General features: G+C 39.7%; 1 protein-coding gene across 6 annotated transcripts in view; it reads right to left on the bottom strand.

The window, feature by feature from the left end:
* SIK3 (SIK family kinase 3) overlaps positions 1-22112 on the bottom strand; it is a 217436-nt gene that overhangs the window by 88133 nt on the left and 107191 nt on the right. For 5 of the 6 annotated variants that reach the window (XM_049621030.1, XM_049621050.1, XM_049621039.1 and 2 more), the window contains exons 2-3: positions 8008-8124; positions 4385-4448 (exon numbers count right to left, since the gene is read on the bottom strand). In XM_049621030.1, coding sequence (XP_049476987.1) covers positions 4385-4448; positions 8008-8124 — 181 coding nt within the window. Of the gene's footprint in view, positions 1-2438; positions 2563-4384; positions 4449-8007; positions 8125-22112 lie in introns of those variants that run through there. The other variant, XM_049621059.1, reaches the window with a different exon arrangement.

Below are 22112 nucleotides of genomic sequence, written 5' to 3'. Positions count from 1 at the left end.
GAGAGGGAGAGGGAGAGGGAGAGGGAGAGGGAGAGGGAGAGGGAGAGGGAGAGGGAGAGAGAGAGAGAGAGAGAGAGAGGAAGAGAGAGACAGAGACAGAGAGAGAGAGAACACATGCACGCAAATTGGGGAGGGGGAGAGAAAAACCTGAAGCAGGCTCTGTACTGACAGCACAGAGCCTGACACAGGTGGGGGGTTCAAACCTATGAACCCTAAGATTATGACCTGAGCCCAAGCCGGATGTTCAACCAATTGAGCCACCCAGGCGCCCCATCTCCCAGGTTTTGATTATCGGGGAAAGTATTTATTTTGCCTTCATTTTTGAAAGACACCTCTACTGGGTGTCTGTAAGATTTTGGTTCATAGTTTGTTTTTTTTTTCCTTTGAGCACTTTGAAAATGTTATCCTATTGCCTTCTGGCCTGCATTGTTTGCGCTAAAAAGTCATTGCTAACCTAATGGGGTTCCTTATAAGTGACATGTCATTTATCTCTCATTGCTTTCAGTATTTCCTCCTTGTCTTTGACTTTCACTATTCTTTCACTATGTAACTGTTTCAAGATCTCTGTGTTTAATACTACTTGGATTTTGGGGCACCTGGGTGGCTCAGTCGGTTACACACCCGACTTAGGCTCAGGTCATGATCTCGCAGTTCATGAGTTCAAGCCCCGCGTTGGACTCTGTGCTGACAGCTCAGAGCCTGGAGCCTGCTTCGGATTCTGGGTCTCCCAATCTCTCTGCCCCTCCCCCCTTATGCTCTCTCTCAAAAATAAATAAAAATATTTTTAAAAATACTTCTTGGATTTTGTTTAGCTTTCTGCATATTTAGGTTATTATTTTTCTACGATTTGTGAAGTTCACAGCCATCATTTCCTCTCATATTTTTTCTTTTCCTTTCTCTCTCACCTTCTGGTCCTCCCATTAGGCTTATGTAGTTGCACGTCCTAGTGCCCACGTTTCTCTTAAGTTCTGTTCCTCGTTTTTCTCCCTCTTCTTGAAATTACATATTCTCCATCGATCTATCTACACTACACGTTTGCTTCGTCTTCTGCCAGTTCAAATCTACAGTTAAGCCTCTCTAATAAATTCTTTCTTTCAGTCATTTTACCTTCCTATTCCATGATTTCCATTTGGTTCATTTTTTAAAAAATGATTTCTATTTCTTTATTGAAACTCTAATTTGATGTGACATTGTCACCATATCTTCCTTTACCACTTCAATCGTGAGTTCCTTTATTTCTGTGAACACGTCTATAACGGCTACCTTAAAGAAACTGTCTGGTGTCTCCGACAGTTTCTTGGCTCGCTTTTTTTCCAGTGCATGGGTCATACTTTCCTGTTTCTTTGCATGGTTCATATTTTTTTTGTTGTTGGAAACTACACATTTCAGATAATATATCATAGCACCTCTGGGTACTGGTACACTTCTCCCCTTCCAGCACATGTTACTGTTATCTGCTTGTTTATTTGTTTCGTGACTAATGGACTGTGTCAGTGAAGTTTATTCTCCCATAGTGTTCGGCTTCTGTTGTTGTTCCACAGGGAAGCACAGATTTGGTATATCCACAGTTACCCTCAGCTCACAGGATCTCCATGGTTGGGGAGGGCTCTCTTCCTGTCTTTCCTTAACCACACCCAGCTGTTAAACTCCAATAATTGCTGGCTGGTTGCTCTATTGTTTTCAACAATGCCCTGGGGAATAAATTGGTCTTTAAACAATCAAATTCTGATTCCTTTGAAGGAATAGTTTCTGAGATCAGTGTTTGACTTTTGTTCGGACCTCTGGAAGGCTCATTCGATGTTTTATTCCCTGGATCTCCTATGGGGTAGCGTGTACCTTGAATCTCCTCTCAAATGCCTTTACCACAACCTCCACTGTTCTTATGAATGCTTTTAGCCTTGAACTTCTTCATACTCTGCTGCAAATGAAGTCAGTTCCTTTGTGAACAAATTAGGAGCTATGTCTTAAGGTCTGTGCCTCTCTTTAGGCAAATCTCTGAGCCAGGGGTCTGAAGTGAGCTGTGGGGGACAAAGGCAAAGTTCCCTCCGAGTGGCACTCCCACTATAGGAGCAGAGAGCTCATTGGAAGGAGAGGGGCACAGTCTGGGGTCCTCTCAGTTTTCCTCTCGTGGGATGGAACTACCAACTTACAATCTGAGGCAAGAACAGTCTGGGCTCCAATATTCTCAGTGTGCTGCAACCAAACTCTACAACTAGAGGCTAGGCAGAAGAAGGGAGTCCCTGCTCCTAAACTACATTCACCCAGGACTTGGCGGTAACAGGCAGCTGGGGACTGGAAGAGAATGCTGATGTCCTGTTCCTCCAGGAGCCATTAGTCTAGGTTAGAGTTGGAGGGTGCTGTAGTCTGAACTGGAATCTCCCCCTGAGTTGACAAGGAGGGAGAAGTAATGGTTTAAAAACCACAGCCTCATTTCTTACCAAATTTTCACAGATGCTCTTGAATAAATGTCTTCATTTGCTGTTCACACTTAGAACCATGGTTTTGGGGGTTTTCAGCACTTTTCACGTTTCACTGGGAAGCGGGTCAGCGGAGATCCTCATCCTGTCATGACAGATGTCAACTGCCCAGTTGTTCTTTGACATGGAAGTGAAGGAAGCAAAGTGCTAGGGATCTATTTGTGTGATATCGTTTAATCTTCACAACTGTGAGGCAGATTATTAAAGACTTCACTTTTACAGACCATGAAACTGAGTCCCAGAAGCATTTGATAACTTGCTCCAATCAAAACAGCAAATAGGGGGCAAGTAGCTGACTCAAAACCAGGTCGAACTGCCTCCAAAGTTCATGTTCTTGATCATGCCCATCTTTTCATCTTTTATAAGCCTTTCCATCCTTTTAAAAACCTGAGCTCATGCAATAGTCATATCCCTGTGCAGTCACAATGATTTATTTAGGTAATACATCATTTTCTTTTTCATCTAGGTCTTTTATAATAATACCAAGAGAAGTACTATTCTGTTTGTTCATGCCTTAAGCTACATTTCCACAAAGAATCTCTAACCAGGGCATTATTACCTTTTCTGTACTTTTAAAAACTGTTTTTCTGAAGAGCAAGGTAGATCTGATATGCAATGGATTTGAGTCTTTGATTATTATAAATATTAAGATGACAAGACCTCTTTTCTCCCAAGACTACTATTGTACACAAGCACATACACAAAGTCAATTAAAAATATTATTAGGAAATGAAAATACACCCTTGAAAAAAGACTCTGAAGATTTTTAGGCCCAAACTGTAAGATTTCAAGGAAAAGTTTTAACACACACAGACGCAAAATCCATACAGTCACAAATGACCAGTCACTAATAAAAAGATTCTACTGTAGGGGCCCCTGGGTGGCTCAGTCAGTGAAGCGTCTGACTTTGAGCCCCGCATCAGGCTCTGTGCTGACAGTTCAGAGCCTGGAGCTGCTTCGGATTCTTTGTCTCCCTCTCTCTCTGCCCCTCCCCCACTTGCGTGCATGCTCTCTCTCTCAAAAATAAACATAAAAAAAAAAAAAAGAAGATTCTACTTTCAATGTTATCTCATACTTTTAAATACACTTAAAAACTTAAAAAAAAAAAAAATCTGACCACAATGTAAACTAAAACATAATCCAAAAAATAAATAAACTAGATGAACCTAAAGAAGAAACATTTCTCTGTAGTTACTTACCAAACAAACAAAAAAAATTAAAAATAACAAGATAAGTGAATCTAAAAGTGAAAAGTTTAGCCTTTACCTCTACTGGACTCCATTTATCACTGTTACAAAAAAAAAAATTTTTTTTTTCCTTTGGCCCGTTTTTACCACCTCAAAAAGTCTGATTTCCTGGTAACAAATCCCACTGTTTAATTCTGATGTTGTGTTAAGTGTTTAAGAAAAAAAAAAAAGTTACTGCAGACAGAACCTCCCAAACTATAAGAATCATCAAGGGAGCTGGGAACATGCAGTAAGGAATACAGTTACATGTTATATGTAAACAAAATTTAAAGAAAGCATTAGAATGAGACTGTTGGCTCCAAGGGGCTCCTTCACACAAAACAGAGGCCCATACACTGCAGGGGTTCTGCCACACAAGGTGACCCCAGGCAGATGTAGCAACAGCAAAGACCCTTGGCTGCAGGCACCTGCTGTATGTTCAGTAGGGAGGTTTGTTTTTGCAGATCTTTAATCCCAACTGTTACCACCTGATGGAAATAAACAGAACACCTCTGCTGCGGAAACAAAGAGGGTGAAGGGACTTAAACAGGTAAACCAAAATAAATGAAAATTCTTGATTGAAAAGGACAGCATCACGTGACAGCCACTCATTGAATGGCTATTTTAGGTTTGCAACAGTGTGCTCAATAGCTCTTTAAAGAATGCAATAGAGGTACTTACCAAATATTTCCCCTCCACTAGCATATTCTGTCACCAGATAAATCATCCGTTCTGTCTCCATAACCTGGTACAAAGGCAGGAAAGCGACAGATAGTGACACAAATGACAGGCTGATATCATGGGAAGAGAAACTAATGAATCCTCTTTTGTTGTCTGAAATATTAATAACCATTACTGCTTACAGGAAACTTAAAACACTGGAGGGGAGACACACATAAATGCTATCAAGAAGAAAGGGGGGAAATAGGGATCCCTTCACGTTCTTAAACATAGGAAGGATTTACTACTTGAGACGGACGTTTTGTTGTTTCATGAGGCCTCTGCAATCTCGTAAGCTCCACAAAACTGAGAAGCAAAGAAGCTGCCAAAAACCAGAAAATTCACATTCGACACTGATCACTTCCAAGTTCAAAAATGTTCCCCCCAAGACCCAATCAAAACAAAAAAAGCCTAGGGAAAATGGTGGGAATCACTTAAGAACTGCATAGAAATCACATATGGATATGTTTTTTTAAGGGACAGGACAACTTTCCTCCCTGCCATCCATTTCTTCAAAATTGGGAAGAATCATGTAAATATTCAACACTGCAATATAAATTACTCATCTATATTTTGTTTTGGTCCCTATTTTGCCTTTTTTATTTAGTTTTATTGTGTTGGCAGTCCTTTCTTCCTTTTTTACCTTTATCACTAAATATTTTTTAAGGTAATGTATGAGTATATATGCTCATGATAAATTTTTTAAATGCCGGTATATGAACAAAAGGCCAAAGATTTTCCTCTTCCCAGCCCCCTCATCCTATTCCCCCAAAGGAAACACTGTCCATAAGTCATTTATTCCGTATCATTCTAGAGCAATGCTGATCAACAGAAATACAACGTAGGCCTCATATATAATTTTAACTTTTCTAACAGCCATATTAATAAGTTTTAAAAAAGTATTTTTAAAATTTAGTATTTTATTTATCCCAGTAGTCCAAAACATTATCATTTCAGTTCCTCATTTGCTGTAGCTACATTTTGATACTCAATAGCCATGTGTGGCCAGTGGCTATCATACCGGGCAATACAGCTTTAGACTTGCACCATAATTCATTGGTAATTATTTTGCTCAATTATTTCCCAGTTACTTGACCTTTGATATCTTTACACATCAATATCATGTAACAGCATTATGTGTTATAATAGTATATCTCTTCTCTTCTTCGGTATGGTTTCATAGTAATCTGTCACATGAGTGCATGTTACTTTTTCAATTTAGTAACTGTATTGTACTTTTTTTCTCTTTAATTTTTAAAAACCATATACTGGTAGTATTAGCTCATTGTTTGTTACATGCATTGCTTCCAAGATCTTCCTGTATGTTGATTAACACAACAAAATGTCAATGCTCTACATATATGCAGGTGTTGAGTAAAAAAAAAAAAAGAAAATTTTAAAAAATCGTATATCTCCTGGGGCGCCTGGGTGGCTCAGTGGGCTAAGTGTCCGACTTCAGCTCAGGTCACGATCTCGCGCTCCATGAGTTCAAGCCCCGTGTTGGGCTCTGGGCTGATGGCTCAGAGCCTGGAGCCTGCTTCCGATTCTGTGTCTCCCTCTCTCTCTCTGCCCCTCCCCCATTCATGCTCTGTCTGTCTCAAAAATAAATAAACATTAAAAAAAAATCGTATATCTCCTTTGTACCCCCAGGTCTTTTATTGACTGTAAATGTTCTTTTACTCTTAAATTTTTCAGTAGTTCAAAAACTTTCCTATACAGTTACCTATATTTGGCTTCCTCTACAAATTGACGATTTGGCAAATGACCTGAAAACTACCTTGATACTATTTATAAAGACAATTTGACAGCCATTCACCCTGGCAGCTCAGAATCCCCTATTAACAATACTAGCTGCCAGAGAGCAAAATTAAAGCTTAAAAGAGGGCATTGTTCAAAGTCATGCCTGAAACTGAGACTTCTTATAAGCTAATGAAATCTTGGGTAAGAAAGATAAACTTGGAGAATTCAGTTCTAAGGTTAATACCTCCAAGTTAACCTCTTGAGGAAAGTTGGCCTAATAACCCTTCAATTATTTAAAGATGATTTATTTTAAAAAGTGAGGTCAAGAAGTTTACTCAGTTGATCAGGATAGGAAGGAAACAGAGGTTAGACACCTCCGAGTTTGCAGACGTTAAGTCTTCAGGCAACACCAAGAAGCTTTCACGAGTTTGCTTCTGGGGCACAACGTAGGTGTGGCTCAACAGAATTTGGTCTGATAAATTTCAACAAGTCGGCTCCTGCTGATCTAATTCATTTCATTATGTGAACAGCTGATGCCAGAAAAGAGCCCTAAAGCTGTAGCCTTAACCACACACACTAACATCACAACATGCTTTCCTTTCCATAAAGTTAATAGACTCTGAAAGCCTGCCCATTGTGCCTCCACCCTTACACATGGTGCCATGTCTGGGCCAGTAACCTTTACTGCAGAGTAACAGCAGCAAATGAACCGAGTGGGTGGCCACTTCCTGAACAACTAGGTGATGGCTGTTCTGGTAGAAAGCAGCAAGCAGGGCTGGCCTTATGCAGAGGCAGAGCTTGTGACTGCCAACACACTGCAATTTGAGAAGCACCCCAAAGCCCCACCTCTCCCAAAATATCTCTTCCACCAGCCTGCTAAGGCAAGGTCCTCTCTTCCTATCTGGCTTGAAATTCCAGCCATTAGACTTATTGCTTTTGCAGTAAAGCAAGGGAATTGTTGAGGGTGGCATGAAATATGCATGCTTCTCGGGAAGGTAAGAAAACTAGAAGGGAAATCTCTTCCATTACACAAAATCAATCTCACGGTTACCAAAATAATCAAATGCTACCTCAGAAAACGTAATCTAGGACCCTACTAGAAAAGAGGTGGGTTCTGACTGACCAAAGAGGCCATAGTTAAAATATCCTTTTCCATCATATGTCATACCAGGATCACAGAAATGAGCATTTAAGTGATGTTAGAAGAAGATAATGTTATATTCACCTCTAGCTTTTCATCCCTAAGAATTCTCTGTTCCTTCCGGCTTTCCCATTCTGTTTTAGGATTTGGACCTACATAAATCAGTTCTTGTCATCTTCTGAATAATCTTTTTGTGTAATTCTCACAAAGAATGGTCCCCAAGCTTTAAAGAACAAATGTAAAAGGCCTACATGGGTAAGGTAGAGCTTATTAGTAAAGAGCCAGGTAAAACATGAGTGCTGAATGTGGAGATAAAAGGGTGGGGAGGGGCGCCTGGGTGGCGCAGTCGGTTAAGCGTCCGACTTCAGCCAGGTCACGATCTCGCGGTCCGTGAGTTCGAGCCCCGCGTCGGGCTCTGGGCTGATGGCTCGGAGCCTGGAGCCTGTTTCCGATTCTGTGTCTCCCTCTCTCTCTGCCCCTCCCCCGTTCATGCTCTGTCTCTCTCTGTCCCAAAAATAAATAAAAAACGTTGAAAAAAAAAAAAAAAAAGGGTGGGGAAAACAGGAGGATAAACATATGAACACAGAAACCAAGAAAAGCTGGAGATGTTCACCCAGACACCTTTTCCGCAAAGGCACCTATACACATAAAATGACCATCCTGGATTCTTCGCTGCCATACGCCACCCCACTAGGGAACCTACCTGGTAGAGCCTGATGATGTGGGGGTGGCAAAGCATTTTCATAATTTGAACTTCCCGGAAAATCTTCTTCAAGTTTTCTTCATCCAGCTGGGTCTTGTCTATGATCTTGATAGCAACCTGAGAACAGAGGAAAAAAATTTACTCTGATGCATTATTAAAAGCAGTTTACTACGTACGGAAAATTAAATCCACTTGAACACATTATATTCCACAAAATATAAGTTGCCAGTATTGTGTTTACAGAATGTCAATGAAGAAAATGAATTTACTTTTTAAAAAGTCAGGAAATGTATTCCTAGCAAGTTGGTTTCAAAGGAACAGACTCCAAAAGCTAACGGGTGTTTCTGCCATTTCTTAAACCACTCCTACAGTAAAACCTTATGGCAAACAAAATACTTCAGTGCTCCACAGATGTGGTCTCATTCTGGGAAAATCATGATCTGATGCGGGCCATGAGATGTTGGGCCTCTTATTAAGATAAGAGGCTTATATCACAAGTACATGATAAGTCGGTAAGACTGGACCAGAAATTACACGGATGCATCCCACATCTCACCAGATGCTTGTGTAACTCCACAGTCCTGGGGGTGGAACAGGCTGGTAGCAGCAGCGGTCACTATACACTGAACATCTGCTGGGCGCCGAGCATTGCTCTTCGTGCTTTCCGAGTACTAAATCATTTAAACCTCACAGTACCCTACATTATTATTAACCTTATCTTACAAATACGGAAACTGAGACATACAGAGATTAAGTAATTTACTCAAGATTAAGTCATGTAAACTGGCATGTGGTAGATCCAGGATTAAAGCCCAGGAAGGTTGACTTTAGAGTCAAATTCTTAACGGTAATGCTATAAAAATCTGAAGCTCTTTCTGTACTGCAGATACACTCCTTCAGCATCAAACATCTATTTTGCTCATCATTCTTAAGACATCCAGCAGCAGGTACATTTTAAAACAGAATGAAAGATGAAGAACGTTTATAATCCATTGTATCTAAACTTTGTCATTATTCCTAGTGAATGAAATACTCAAAATATTGTGTTGCCCCAAAATATCTGTATCTCCATCTCAGTCAATCAGCAAGTAGGCAAAGAATATTAGTTTGATGAAGGACCAAGACAAGGTAAATTCTAGCTCCTTTCAATACTAAAATTCTGTGATTCCCCACACTGAGAGAGGGAAAGGAAGTTTACTAGTAAGAAAAAGAAAAGAAAAACCAGAGAAGCAAAATTTCAACAATAAAAATGTTCAGTCCAGAGCAATAAAGACTATAAAGAACCATACATGGGAGATGATTCAAATGTAAGAATGACTAACATAAAAGTAACTCTGGAGTTGTTTCAGATGTTAGAATGAAGACTAATGGGAGAAAGGCCCAGGGAGACAAATTTCAGCTCAATTCAAAGAACATTTAAGCCCTGCCTAATGATGGAAAGTAATAAAGTGAGCTGGATGTAGCTCAGCCTACAATAATTAAATCAGATGCAGCCTTAACTTCAAGGGACTCACAATCTAGTTGGGGAAAGACATGTGTGAAACAGACAACAATACAATGTTGGAAACACAATCGGCAAAGCCAAGTACAAGTTATGACGGTAGAAAGGAGGATCGAGTGTGACCTTCACCTACGGGAGAAGCTGACCTACAGAAAGACTTTACCAACAAAGCAGAACTTGAGAAAAGAAAGAAGTGGGACAGGCAGAAAAGAGGGTAGGAAATCTTACAGGAGAAATAGTAAAACCGTTAACAAATCTCACCAGCTGTCTGATCTCCTATAAGAAGCCTTGCACCAAATCACCCCAGATTAGCGGGGATAGCTCAGTGGTAGAACATCTGACTGCCTATCACCCTGGACTGTTAGCGTTTCTACTTCTCCTCATTACTGTGCCATATATCACATACAGGACCTTAACTCCAGCAATCAGTCTGGCATCTGCACCTGGTTCTCTAAGAACAGCTCCCAAAACAACTGGGGAAAAAAAAAATCACAGTTTACAATGTCTTTTTATATAACAAGTATCTGGGTCTTAATTAATTATTAATAAAATAGCACATCATACTTTACAGATTACTTTCATATACGTAACATGCTTATAAACTTGCAGCCATATGCCGTGGCAGAGCTTTCCAACTGGTGTGCTAGAAATGGATTACAAGTGTACCCAAGGCCATGGGTCAGGGGCAGTGGATCACCTCCGGCCTCAAGAAACCTCATCTGTCTACCCCAGAGAAAATATGATCATTTTCTGCGTATGCCACAACACACAAAAAGTTGGGAAGCAATGCTAGTTTTGCTGATCACCAACTGTCCGAGGACTGGGCCTCAAATCCCCTAACCTGCCTATGCCTACCAATGGATGGCATTGAAAAAGTAATGGGGGGCGAGGATGAAGACAGTTAATGAGGGCTTTTAATGCATTTAACCATAGTTTTGTACTTCTTCACACCCAATACTGAGTCACACTGTAATTGGGGGAGTCATACAGTAGGGCCTCCTAATTCACGTGAACTCATTCTGAATTTCACTGGCTCTCTGAGGCAGTAAGATTTTCATAAAGGGAAAGAGAAAACCAAACCTAATCACCTATGAGAACAAACTGGCTTTAAGATCTTATATTCGGTGCACCTAATAAATATTTTTAATTTAATAAAGATAACGGTATAGGATGGATGTAGTTTCACATTTCATAACAAGCAATCTGACTTCACATAAAGGGAATATGGTCCTACGTACTGAAACGTATCCCTGTCTTTTCAGGGAAAATTGCATTAAGTATAATCTGTTCTTAGAAGGCGGAAGCAGAGAGGTTTTAATACGTTAAAACACCAAATTCCTGTCTACTCTTCAATGAGACTCAAGATTCAACAAGACACAGGCAAAGCTTTGCCTACCAGCTGAATACAGTGTCAAGGGGAAGGACTCTGATGTCAAGCTGCCTGGGTTCGAAATCTTGGAGCTGCCCTTTAATGTATAACTTGGAGCAAACTATTTAATTTTTCTATGTCCCTTACCTAAAAACTGTGGGCAACTACTGAACCTGCTTTAAAGGTTGCCGGGGATGTACTAAGCTAATGGATGCAACCTGCTTAGTACAATGCCTGGCATGTGGTAAACACGCAATACACATTAATTATAGGTACTGCTGTCGTGATTTGTTTTCCGGAATCAAGCCTTAAACTTCAGGCATTCCTCGGAAAAAATGAGATTTGCTTTACTCAACAACATAATCCTGGATCTCAAAAACATCAGTCCCTTAAATCGAGGGGCAAGTTGAGGGGACCAAGAAGCAAAAGAGCTAAGAATTTGTGGGCAGCATCCAGAACCAACTGGTTACTTCCAGCTGATGTGGGAAGAACATGGAAGGAATGTAGCTAGCGGGGAAAATGCATTCCATTTGGGAAAGTCACACCAAGCCATAAGATGGAACCCACAGCAAGACCTGATCCTGAGGGCTGGGCCAGGGACAGCGAGCTCTGCTTCTTCATGGCAGGCCGGGCTCCCCGCCCTCCACACTAAGTACTAACACCAGAGAGGAGGACACACATGTTACTTGGCTCCAATTTTAGCTGCAAACTGAAAAGTGGAGATTTTCGAGAAAATGGAAAAATACCGATGAAACAGAGAAGCTACCAAGTCAGAGAGCAAGGAGCTGGCGAGCAGGTATGATTATTTTAAGAATACCTGAAGAGATCAATGATCATGAATTTTCATGGCTACAGATTACTGGTGACTACATAATAAACGTTTTAAAGTACATCCCAGTTGCTTGAATTTTTTTTTTTAATTTATATTTGAGAGAGAGAGAGAGAGAGAGAGAGAGAGCGCGTGTGAGTGGGGTAGGGGCAGAGGGAGAGGGAGACAGAGGACCCAAAGCAGGCTCTGCACTGACAGCAGAAAGCCTGACGCGGAGCTCGAACTCATGAACCGTGAGATCATGACCTGAGCTGAAGTCGGATGCTCAACTGATTGAGTCACCCACGCATTCCCCTACTCTGCCCCAGTTGGTTAAAAAATGAAATGCATCCACAACAAAAGGTTAACTGCTAGGTAAACAGAAGATAAACTCTCAAAGAATGTGTTTAAATTTTGGTGCTGAGGGGCACCCGGGTGGCTCAGTCGGTTGAGCGGCCGACTTCGGCTCAGGTCATGATCTCACAGCTCGAAGGCTCGTGAGTTCGAGCCCCGCGTCGGGCTCTGTGCTGACAGCTCAGAGCCTGGAGCCTGCTTCGGATTCTGTGTCTCCCTCTCTCTCTGCCCTCCCCTGCTCATGTTCTCTCTCTCTCTCTCTAAAAAATAAAATAAACATTAAAAAAAAAATTTTTGGTGCTGAAAAATCTATGAATCACATCCCTGTAGTTACATATAAAAAGCGTAACAAGTGAAAAAAGGAAACTTCCAACATACTACCAAGGACCATAGATTTCTTAAAGTTTCTTGTTCTACATAGAATTCTTTTCTCTTACAAGGAGCAGGATTTTATGAACTGACACTAATATTAATTAAACATGGCACTGTATCAAATATGTTGCTGAACAGATACAGCTTGCTGGGAGTCTCTACCCAAGAGATTTCCATTCAACAAACTCTCCTTTTTTCATTGGCATGTGGTATGACAAAAAATTAAACTCAGATCATGCCAAATTTAAAGTCACAGTTCTTCATTATTCATTCTAGAAGCAGGGGGGGGGGGGGAGAGGAATAGCTATTTGCCCCTTTTAGTTCTTACTAATGTGTCCAGTGCAAATTGATGTGCTATGAATGTAAAATATATACCAGATCTCAAAGCCTTAATATTAAAATGAGAATATAAATGATCTCATTGATAAATTTATATTGATTACATGAAGAAATAACATTTTAGATATACCAGGCTAAATAAAATATATTATTAAAACTAATTTCACTGAAACCTATAGAATGGGAGAAAATATTTTCAGACCACAACATATCTGATAAGCAGTTAATAACCAAAATAAACTAGGAATTGACAAAACTCAACAGAAAAAACACAAATAACCCAATTCAAAGATGGACAAAGGACCTAAGTAGGCATTTTCCCAAAGAAAACATACAAGTGGCCAAAACATTATAATTTATCAGGAAACTGCAAATGAAAAAACCACAATGAGATACCACCTCATGCCTGTTAGGGGGTCTATTACCAAAGACGCTGGTGAGGGTGTGGAGAAAAGGGAAGCCTTGTGCACTGCTGGCGGGAATATAAATTGGTGCCATCACTATGGAAAACGATATGGAGGTTCCTTAAGAAATTGCAAACAGAACTACCGTATGACCCAGCAATCCCACTTCTGGGTGTCTATTCAAAGGAAGTGAAATCATGATCTCAAAAAATATCTGTACTTCCGTATTCCTAAGCAGAATTATTCACAATAGCCAAGGTATGGAAACAATCTAAGTGTCTGTCAACAGATGAATGGATGAAGAAAATGCAGCATACGTATATACAATGAAATATTATCCAGCCTTAAAAAAGAAGGAAAGCCTGTCATTTGTGACAGCACGGATGAACCTGGAGGGCAGTATGCCAAGTGAAGTAAGACAGACACAAAGACAACCACAATACCACAATACACGTGGTATTACCTATATGTGGAATCTAAAAAAAAAAAAAGAAAGAAAAAGAAAAATTCAAACTCACAGAAATAGAAAGTAGAAAAGTGGGTGCCAGGGGCTTGGGGGATGGTGGAAGAAATATGGACAAGTTGGTAAAAGGATACAAACTTTCATTTAAAAGATGAATAAGGTCTGAGGATCTAATATAAAACATGGTGATTATAGCTGATAACACTATTGTATTATTGAAATTTGCCAAGAGGCTAGAACTTAAATGTTCTCACCAAAAAACAAACAAAAAAACAACCAACAGAAAAGAAATAGCAAATACGTGAGGATGAACATGTTAATTAACTCAGTGGGGAGGTGGGGGGTGGGGATCCTACACAACGTATGAGCATATCAAAACAACACATTGTACACTTTAAATATCTTACAATTTTGTCAATTATACCTCATTGAAGCTGGAAAAAAAATGAGTTTCACCTGTTTCTTTTTACTTTTTTAAATATGACTGCTAGGAAATTTAAAATCATATACGTGGCCCACATGTTAGACGATGCCTAAGATGCCAGTTAAAGCAGGTATTACATGACAATGACTTCTGAAATACTTGACTCAATGTTGAGGATTGCCAGTTACTGATCTCGAAGAAACTTGGCAGGGTGCAATGCACTCAATGCTCAAACGCTGCCTTGGGAGAGAATCTTAAATTAGGTCTGAAAAGTTACATTCCAAGAACTCAATTTAATTCCATTAAAAACTGTTTATTGAACAACTGACTGGCTTAAGGCAGTGCCCTGGTGCAGCCGGCTGGAGGCTACTCTCAGCAGGGTTCTGAGAGAGAATTACGTTTTCCACTATTAAAATAGCAGTTCACAAAACTTTGGGTCTCAGGACTCCTTCTCTTAAAAATTGTTGAGACCAAGCCTGCCTGGGTGGCTCAATCGGTTAAGGTTCCAACTTCGGCTCAGGTCATGATCTCATGGTCTGGGAGTTCACGCCCTGCATCGGGCTCTGTGCTGACAGCTTGGAGCCTGGAACCTGCTACAGATATTGTGTATCCCTCTCTCTCTTTCTCTGCCCCTCCCCTGCTCACACTCTGTCTCTCTCTCTCTCTCTCTCTCTCTCTCTCTCAAAAATAAATAAACATTAAAAACTATTTTTTGAATAAAAATTTTTGAGACCTTCAAAGAAGTTTTGTTAACATGAGTAATATCTGTCAAGATTTACTTAGAAATTGGTTAAAATCAGAAATGAAAACAGAAAATTTTAGAACACTAGAACACACAGCACACATCTGACCAGCCATCAGAGTAATTACCTCATCTATCATGTATAATCTCTTGAAATCACCACTGTATAACTGTGAGAGAAGGACGGTGAAAAATGAGAATAATGTTTAAATATTTAGGAAAACAATTTTGAGACTCACTGAAACAATTCTGGAGACTCTTTTTTGGGGGTCTCTGGATCAAACTTTGAGAACAGCTGCCATGAGGCATCATTATATGTGATCAATTAACTTCTTTCCTATTATCTTAAATCGTATATCTTTAGAAAAGCTGAAAATATAGTCACTCAAATTGTTTTCTGTAGGACTTGATGCATTCCCAGTTACGAACAGCTTCCAGAAAAGGAATGTGAATGCCTTTTGCAATCAGCCTTGATTTAAACACACACACACAAACTTCCTTCTTTTAAAATACTGGAAAATAGAACTGTCATCAGGAAACAGGTTTAATGAAACTCCAAACCATCACAAGATATACAAGCTGGACTATAAAGCTAAACCTGCCAGGCACTAACTGGCCATGATTAATGATGTGCCATGTGGCAGTTGTCAGGATGCAGGCTGGCCATATTCTTGGGAAATCCTGACCTCTGCCCCGGAACCAATCAAGAAGGACTACGTATTTTATTTTGTAACAAATAGTCAAATCAAGTTCAAAGGGGCAAAGCAAAGACATATATTTGGGAGGAACTGATTATTCTATCCATTTTACATACCAATCACAACTGTTTCTGGAAAAATACAAAGCTGTGAAGCCTAAAGAATGACTGAGATGCTAGGATCCCAGCCAACTCCACCCAGGAGGCCGCCACATGACCACCAAAAGTGAGGGTAAATCAGCTTTCAATGAACCCCTGAGGAAATAGTTCGCAGTATCTAACAGGTCTTTAGGTGACTTATTTTTCTGTACTTCTCAGTTTGGGCTGTACTAAATGGTGACAATGAAACCGTTTGCGCATTTACAATGTCTGGAGGATAGAGAATTGCGAGCTTAGCGAAGCGAGAAAATCTACCATGAAACATGCATTCTTCTTGGAAAAATTCCTAAGGTGGAACATGGCTATATTGCACATAATTGATCGATGGAAATTTTCTGGTGATTACTTGGAATTCAAGGAGTAGAAGGGAAATTTTTCAAACAAAAAGAAAATGATTTCTCAGTTGCAATAATTCCCATCTGGTTAACATTTACCCTCTTGGAGGGCAGAAGCCCTCAGACTATCTCTAATGGAACGGCAACTCTCTCAGCCACACTGGCATTACCATCGCTGTTGTCATTTCAAAGTTTACACAGTGCCAACGTTTTGTATGCTTTCTAGAACATTAAATCAACTTTTGGTCTTTAAGTTTCCCATTTAAATGAACTGAATAAAAAGATATTCAAAAGGGAAAAAAGGAGTGGAGAAGAGGAGAAGCTGATCACAGCAATGAAGAATTCTTTACAAATATCAGTGCCCCGTCCATGTTCGGGTATCTATTTTCAGTTGACCATGGCTTCGAAGTTTAAAAGAGAGATTCAGAATGGGATTGATGGCTTCATTCCAAGGTTAGGGAGCTATTTTACAAGGATGAGAAAGGGCAGGAGGGGAAAGAGCAGGAAAGAGGGAGTGGGACTGAAGAATGCAGGGCAAAGAGAAGATGCTTTGAACATAGAGGGATTGAGCAAAAAAGCATTCAAGAGATGGAGAAGAAAAGGGTAAGAGCTCAGTGGTTTAATAAGCAACTTCCGATGATTTAAAGTGGCCACCAAAGAACAAGATCTAAGAAAATGGTATTATGAAAAAATATGAATTGTTACAGGAATGTTCTAAAATAAAAGACAAACAAGGAACAGCGGGTAGTCCAAGGGAAAACGTAAAGCTATGGTGGAGAATGAAGCTATGAAGGATGGAATTTTAGTCCCAGAGAAGAAAGATGAGACATGTGGGTGAAACTTGGCAATGACCTCAACTGTGAGGTTAGAAGGAGGCAGAAAGCTGAATGAATTTCAAGATGAATCTTCTTAATGAAGTACACGCCACTCTTTCCTGGAGTGCCAGCTCATAGGTAAAAATAACACACACTCATAGAAGGATTGTGCTCTTCCCAAGAACGGCATTTGTCAAGGAGCCTGTGTACTGTTAAGCACATTTAGATGTAGCACCTAGAACACTCAGAGCTTTTTAAAGCACCAGCTGGAAAGAAAGTTGAATTCAACTGGCACGGCATAACTTTCTTAAACTTCCCCAATGGAGATTTATTACACTGAACATCCTGCTAACCTTACAATGGTGGTGTTGTTCCTGGTGAACAAAGTCAGCAACAGTTCATATTTTAAGTTGTTTTAAACTATATTAATATGCCTCCAAGGCCTAGTAAGATAGCCTGTGGTAGCAAAAGTTGAGCGAACCAAGGGAACACAGTAACAGCCGGAAAACTACCCTAAATTCCTCATCTCTTACGTCTGATTATTTGGTAATGGAGACGAAGGGAACACGGGAAGCCATCTCGATCACCAGAGAGCATCTAGCTTATCCTCCGATTCTGAAACTTACTGGTCCTGCGTCCTCGCATGCCAGTACTGTGAGCTGTCACGATGTACATCTGTGTCCAACCACGCTTCCTAACCTGAATACTGATGACGCCGCGCTCTCCTCCCTGTGGCAGCCCAGAATTCAAGAGCCAGCTTCCTGGTGCTCGTTAGGAACACGGCACCAAGTACCTCCTGACGGGCTTCCTTCACAGCTCGCCCTTAGTGCTGGCAGAAAAATGCCCCCCTGGGATTCCATCAAAATGGGAATATTTCGTGTGATGGTGTTTCGCACTGCTTCTGGCTTCAACGAGCTCCTTGCATTTAATGGTCATCACATGTTCAAATCGATAGATCTTACATTTCCAAAATTAATGTTGTATTTCATGTGCTGAACAGTAAAGTAACTTAAATCACTCCTCTGGAAAGCCTAATGGTAAACATTAATTAATTCTCAAATTTCTGACATTTAAAGGTAGGAAGAAGACTACTGCTAACACTGCCAGAGAAAAATAGGAAAAAATGTTCTATTAAAATGTAATGCATTATCATATGTATCGTTATTATATATATATCCCATATATGTTAACATCTTTATATCCACATTAAATGTGAAAACACAACTACATGAAGCATGTACCTGAAATAACAGACTTGACATATAATAAGATTGCTTATCCTTTCCCTTAGCAGGACTACATGCATCCTCAATTCTGACCTTCTATGACAGTCCTAATCTGACATTATGGTACAAGTCTAGAATTCTGACAAGTTTCTAAAGTATCATCAAAGATTTTAAGTAATCATAATTGTGTACTAATTGACTCAAACACTGAGTACAGTCAGTAACAGTGAGGGGCTTATTTAATCATTAAAAGTATCCACAATTTCAGCAAAGCCCAACCCATTACACTATCTTTTGGGCCCTCTTTTGGTCTTGACAAGACTATTTTTAAGCAAATCGATATGACCCTAACTTACTATCAAAGAGACCCAAAAAAAACCTCCAGACATCAGAAATAGTTTCATTTAAAATAGATATATGTGCATAAATATCTTCTTTAAAAACAACAGCTCATGAGAAACACCATCCAGAAAATCACAAGGACTGAGATTTAGGAGATGAGAAAACAAAGGGAGAATGTAGAGAACTGGAAGGAAATAAAACGTTCATTGATAATAATTTCATACTAAAAATAATTATCCCTCCATGTTTAAAAGTCCTTTTGAATTTTCCAGAGGTCTTTGGGTCACAGATTTCTATGGAGGACACAATGGCATTCTTTGAAACAAAGTCCAACAAAACCCCGCCAATAAATCAAATGTACTTTTCTGAGTAGAAGATGGTACGGAATAAAGAGCTCAGGGCAGGAAAGACATCAAAACTAAAATACAGAGGAGCAGAATCTTTTCCCCTTTGAACAAAATCTTGCTAATAGAAAAGAAACCCTAATACGTAAGAAAGAAAGAAAAAAGAAAACAACTACTGTGGTTAACTTTGGGTAAAAGGTTCAGAAACAGACAAAACTTTTTAGAACCCTTGGGTTCTAGACAACAATCTGGAAATAGGATGGCCAAAGAGCATTGGACGGAGAGCTGGGATGTAGAGTTCAATTCCCAACTCTATCACTAAAAATGTTTGTGGCAAATCTCGGGCAAGTCACCAACTCTGCAGTCCTCGACATACTTGTCAATGACATAAGTGTGTGCCTGCATGCACGTGAAAGCAGAGCTATCAACACAAAGGCTCTCGCTGTGCCAGCTCCTAATTAGAACTCCAACATTTCTTCTTCTTTCAAATTCGCTTCTTTCCAAAAAATTTTTTTAAGTTCTAAGTTTCATTCATATAAAATAAATCAGAATCACTAGTTAGATAACTCTCAACCTTGAATGATTAAAATATTCAAAGGGCCCCTGGATGGCTCGGTTGGTGAACTGTCTGACTCTGATTTCGGCTCAGGTCATGATCTCACAGTTCAGGGGATCAAGCCCTGAGTTGGGCCCTGCACTGTCAGCGCAGAGCCTTCTTGAGATTCTCTCTCTTCCACTCTCTCTCTCTGCCCCTCCCTGCTTGCTCTTTCTCAAAATAAATAAATTTTTAAAAAATTCTCCTTTATTGGAAGAGAAGCAAAAATAATATAAAAACAGGGAGGGAGCCAAAACATAAGAGACTCTTAAATATGGAGAACAAATAGAGGGTTACTGGAGGGGTTGTGGGAGAGGGGATGGGCAAAATGGGTAAGGGCCATTAAGGAATCTACTCCTGAAATCACTGTTGCACTACATCATAAGTAACGTGGATGTAAATTCTAAAATTTTTTTTAAATTCTTTATTAAAAAATAAAAATATTTCAAGCCTACTCTTACAGTGCTTTATAATGTAAGACCACATTAAAAAAGCTTCATTTACTACAGCTAAGATAACCTCAGTGAATTAGTTCTTAAAGAGTATTACCTTTCTCACTTAAATTAAGCAGCCATTACACTAAACAAAAAGCGTAACACCAATGTTTGCCTAGGAAAACCCTGGCATTTGCTACTAATATTTTCACTAATGGTGAAGTCAATGTCTCCTACCATTGGTACTAATTACACTAAATAATCAATAATACTGATATTAATTTCAATCCCACTTACAGAAACCACAGTAGACTTTATAAATGAAGTGTGATGCCAGCCACAATTAAGTCAAACTAAGTAAACCATAAAATACAACTTAACTAGGAAGAAGCAAATAGCAAAAACAAAAATCCAAGTCTAAGATCTTGGACATGTTATCCAAATTTGATAAAGTTTCCATCTATAGCAAAAGTCTTAGAAATTAAAAAACTAAAGTGTCCAGTTTAGTTTTACATTTTTCTTTGTGTTTTAGACAAGTTAATTCCAATATATTAAACATAAACATAATAAGAATAGACGACATATATTGAGCACTTAATGTGTGCCATGGTATTGTTCCTTTCTTTTTACTTTTTATTATGGAAAACTTCAAATGTTCACAAAAGTAGACAGAGTAACATAATTAGCTTCAATCAGTTTCAATAATTCTTAATTCATCGCCAATTCTGCCTGCTCTCTACCTCCACCAATTTCACCCAAGACCTCATCACCATATTTCATTTGGAAATATTTCAGTATGTATCTTAAAAGGATTCACACTCTTTTAAAAAATATAACCATGGAATCACCATTGCACTGGGAAAAAATGAATAATTACAGGCATTAGCTCTTCTTCCTCACAACAAGCCTATGAAGTACTATGATTATTCCCATAAAACACTAATGCACACACCAGTGAAGTCATTTGCCCAGATAATACAATACTAGACAGTGGAGGTGGGATTTGAACCCAAGCAGTGGAGCTCTAGACCCAAGCCCTGAACTACTATGTTTTCCCACCTCTGAAAACTAGATTTTGTTTATTTTATTCTTGAAAATAAACAAAGAAAACTGGCTCATAAAGGAATTAATGACAGACAACATCAGAAGTCAGAAAAGGTTTAGGGGCGCCTAGGTGGCTCAGATGGTTAAGCATCTGACTCTTGATGTCGGCTCAGGTCATGATCTCATGGTCTGTGAGACCAAGTCCCACGTTGGGCTCTGTGCTGACACCAAGTAGCCTGCTTGGGATTCTCTCCCCCCGCCCCCCTCTCGCCCTCGCTCTCTGCCCCCTCCCCTGTTTGCATACTCTCTAAATAAATAAATAAATAAATAAACAAACAAACAAACAAATAAATAAATAATTTTTTTAAAAAAGAAGTCAGCAAAAGTTGTAACAGAGAAAATCTATTCGAGTACCTCACCTCTTCTCCGACTGCTTTCTTCAACTTCTGTGGGTATGCTTCATGAACACCTCAACTTTCCTCCACTTAACATAATGCCAGTTACTATAAGGTTTATTCTCTTCACTACAATCAGCTCTACCTTGTCAAACTGGTATTTGTTTAGAAGGTATCTGTGACTGTCATCTGTGACTCACTGGGTAAGACTCAAAATTAAATATTCTCTACAGAAGTCATATAATATGTAGCAGAGAGACCCTAGGGTGGCCAAACTCCACTGATTCCACATATACAATGATACACAGATTCACACCTTTGTGTCATCTCTTCCCTCACATCCAACTCGAGTTGGAGGTCTTGAAGTAAGTGGCCATGTTTGAGAAGACCATAGGAAAAGCAACTGCGGGTGATCTCAAAGAACTATAGGCAACATCCTTAGAACCTGACGGTGGCCTCCAGCCAACAGCCAGCAAAAAGTCACTCATAAAGTCACAAGGAAATCAGTTCTACCAAAAGCCTGAACAATCTCAGAAGGGAGTTCTTTCCCATTTGAGCTTCCAGATGAGAACACAATCTACCCAGTAACTGGATTGCAACTTTATGAGACCCTGAGTGGAGGACTAGGCTGAGCTGTGCCGGGCCTCCTGATCCACAGACACCAGGGGATAATCAATGTGTGCTCTCTTAAGCTGTTAAGTTTTGGGTAAGTTGTTACACAACAAAGGAAAACTAATACACCACGGTCCTTTATGACGTACATAACTCTCATCTCTAAGAAATTCTAGGCCAAGGAAATCTCTTCCATAATTTATGGTATAGAAATCTAGGAGCTTCAAAAAGAATTCAAGCATAAAAAGAGAACTAAAGCTCTTTCATGACAAAAGCTCTGGCCCTACTTACAGGAATCCTGGCAAACCCTTTCCGTAAAAACAGAGGTAAA

This window comes from Panthera uncia, chromosome D1 (genome assembly GCF_023721935.1).
Source record: "Panthera uncia isolate 11264 chromosome D1, Puncia_PCG_1.0, whole genome shotgun sequence".
NCBI classification, from domain to species: domain Eukaryota; kingdom Metazoa; phylum Chordata; class Mammalia; order Carnivora; family Felidae; genus Panthera; species Panthera uncia.
This window is presented reverse-complemented; position numbering and strand designations above follow the sequence as displayed.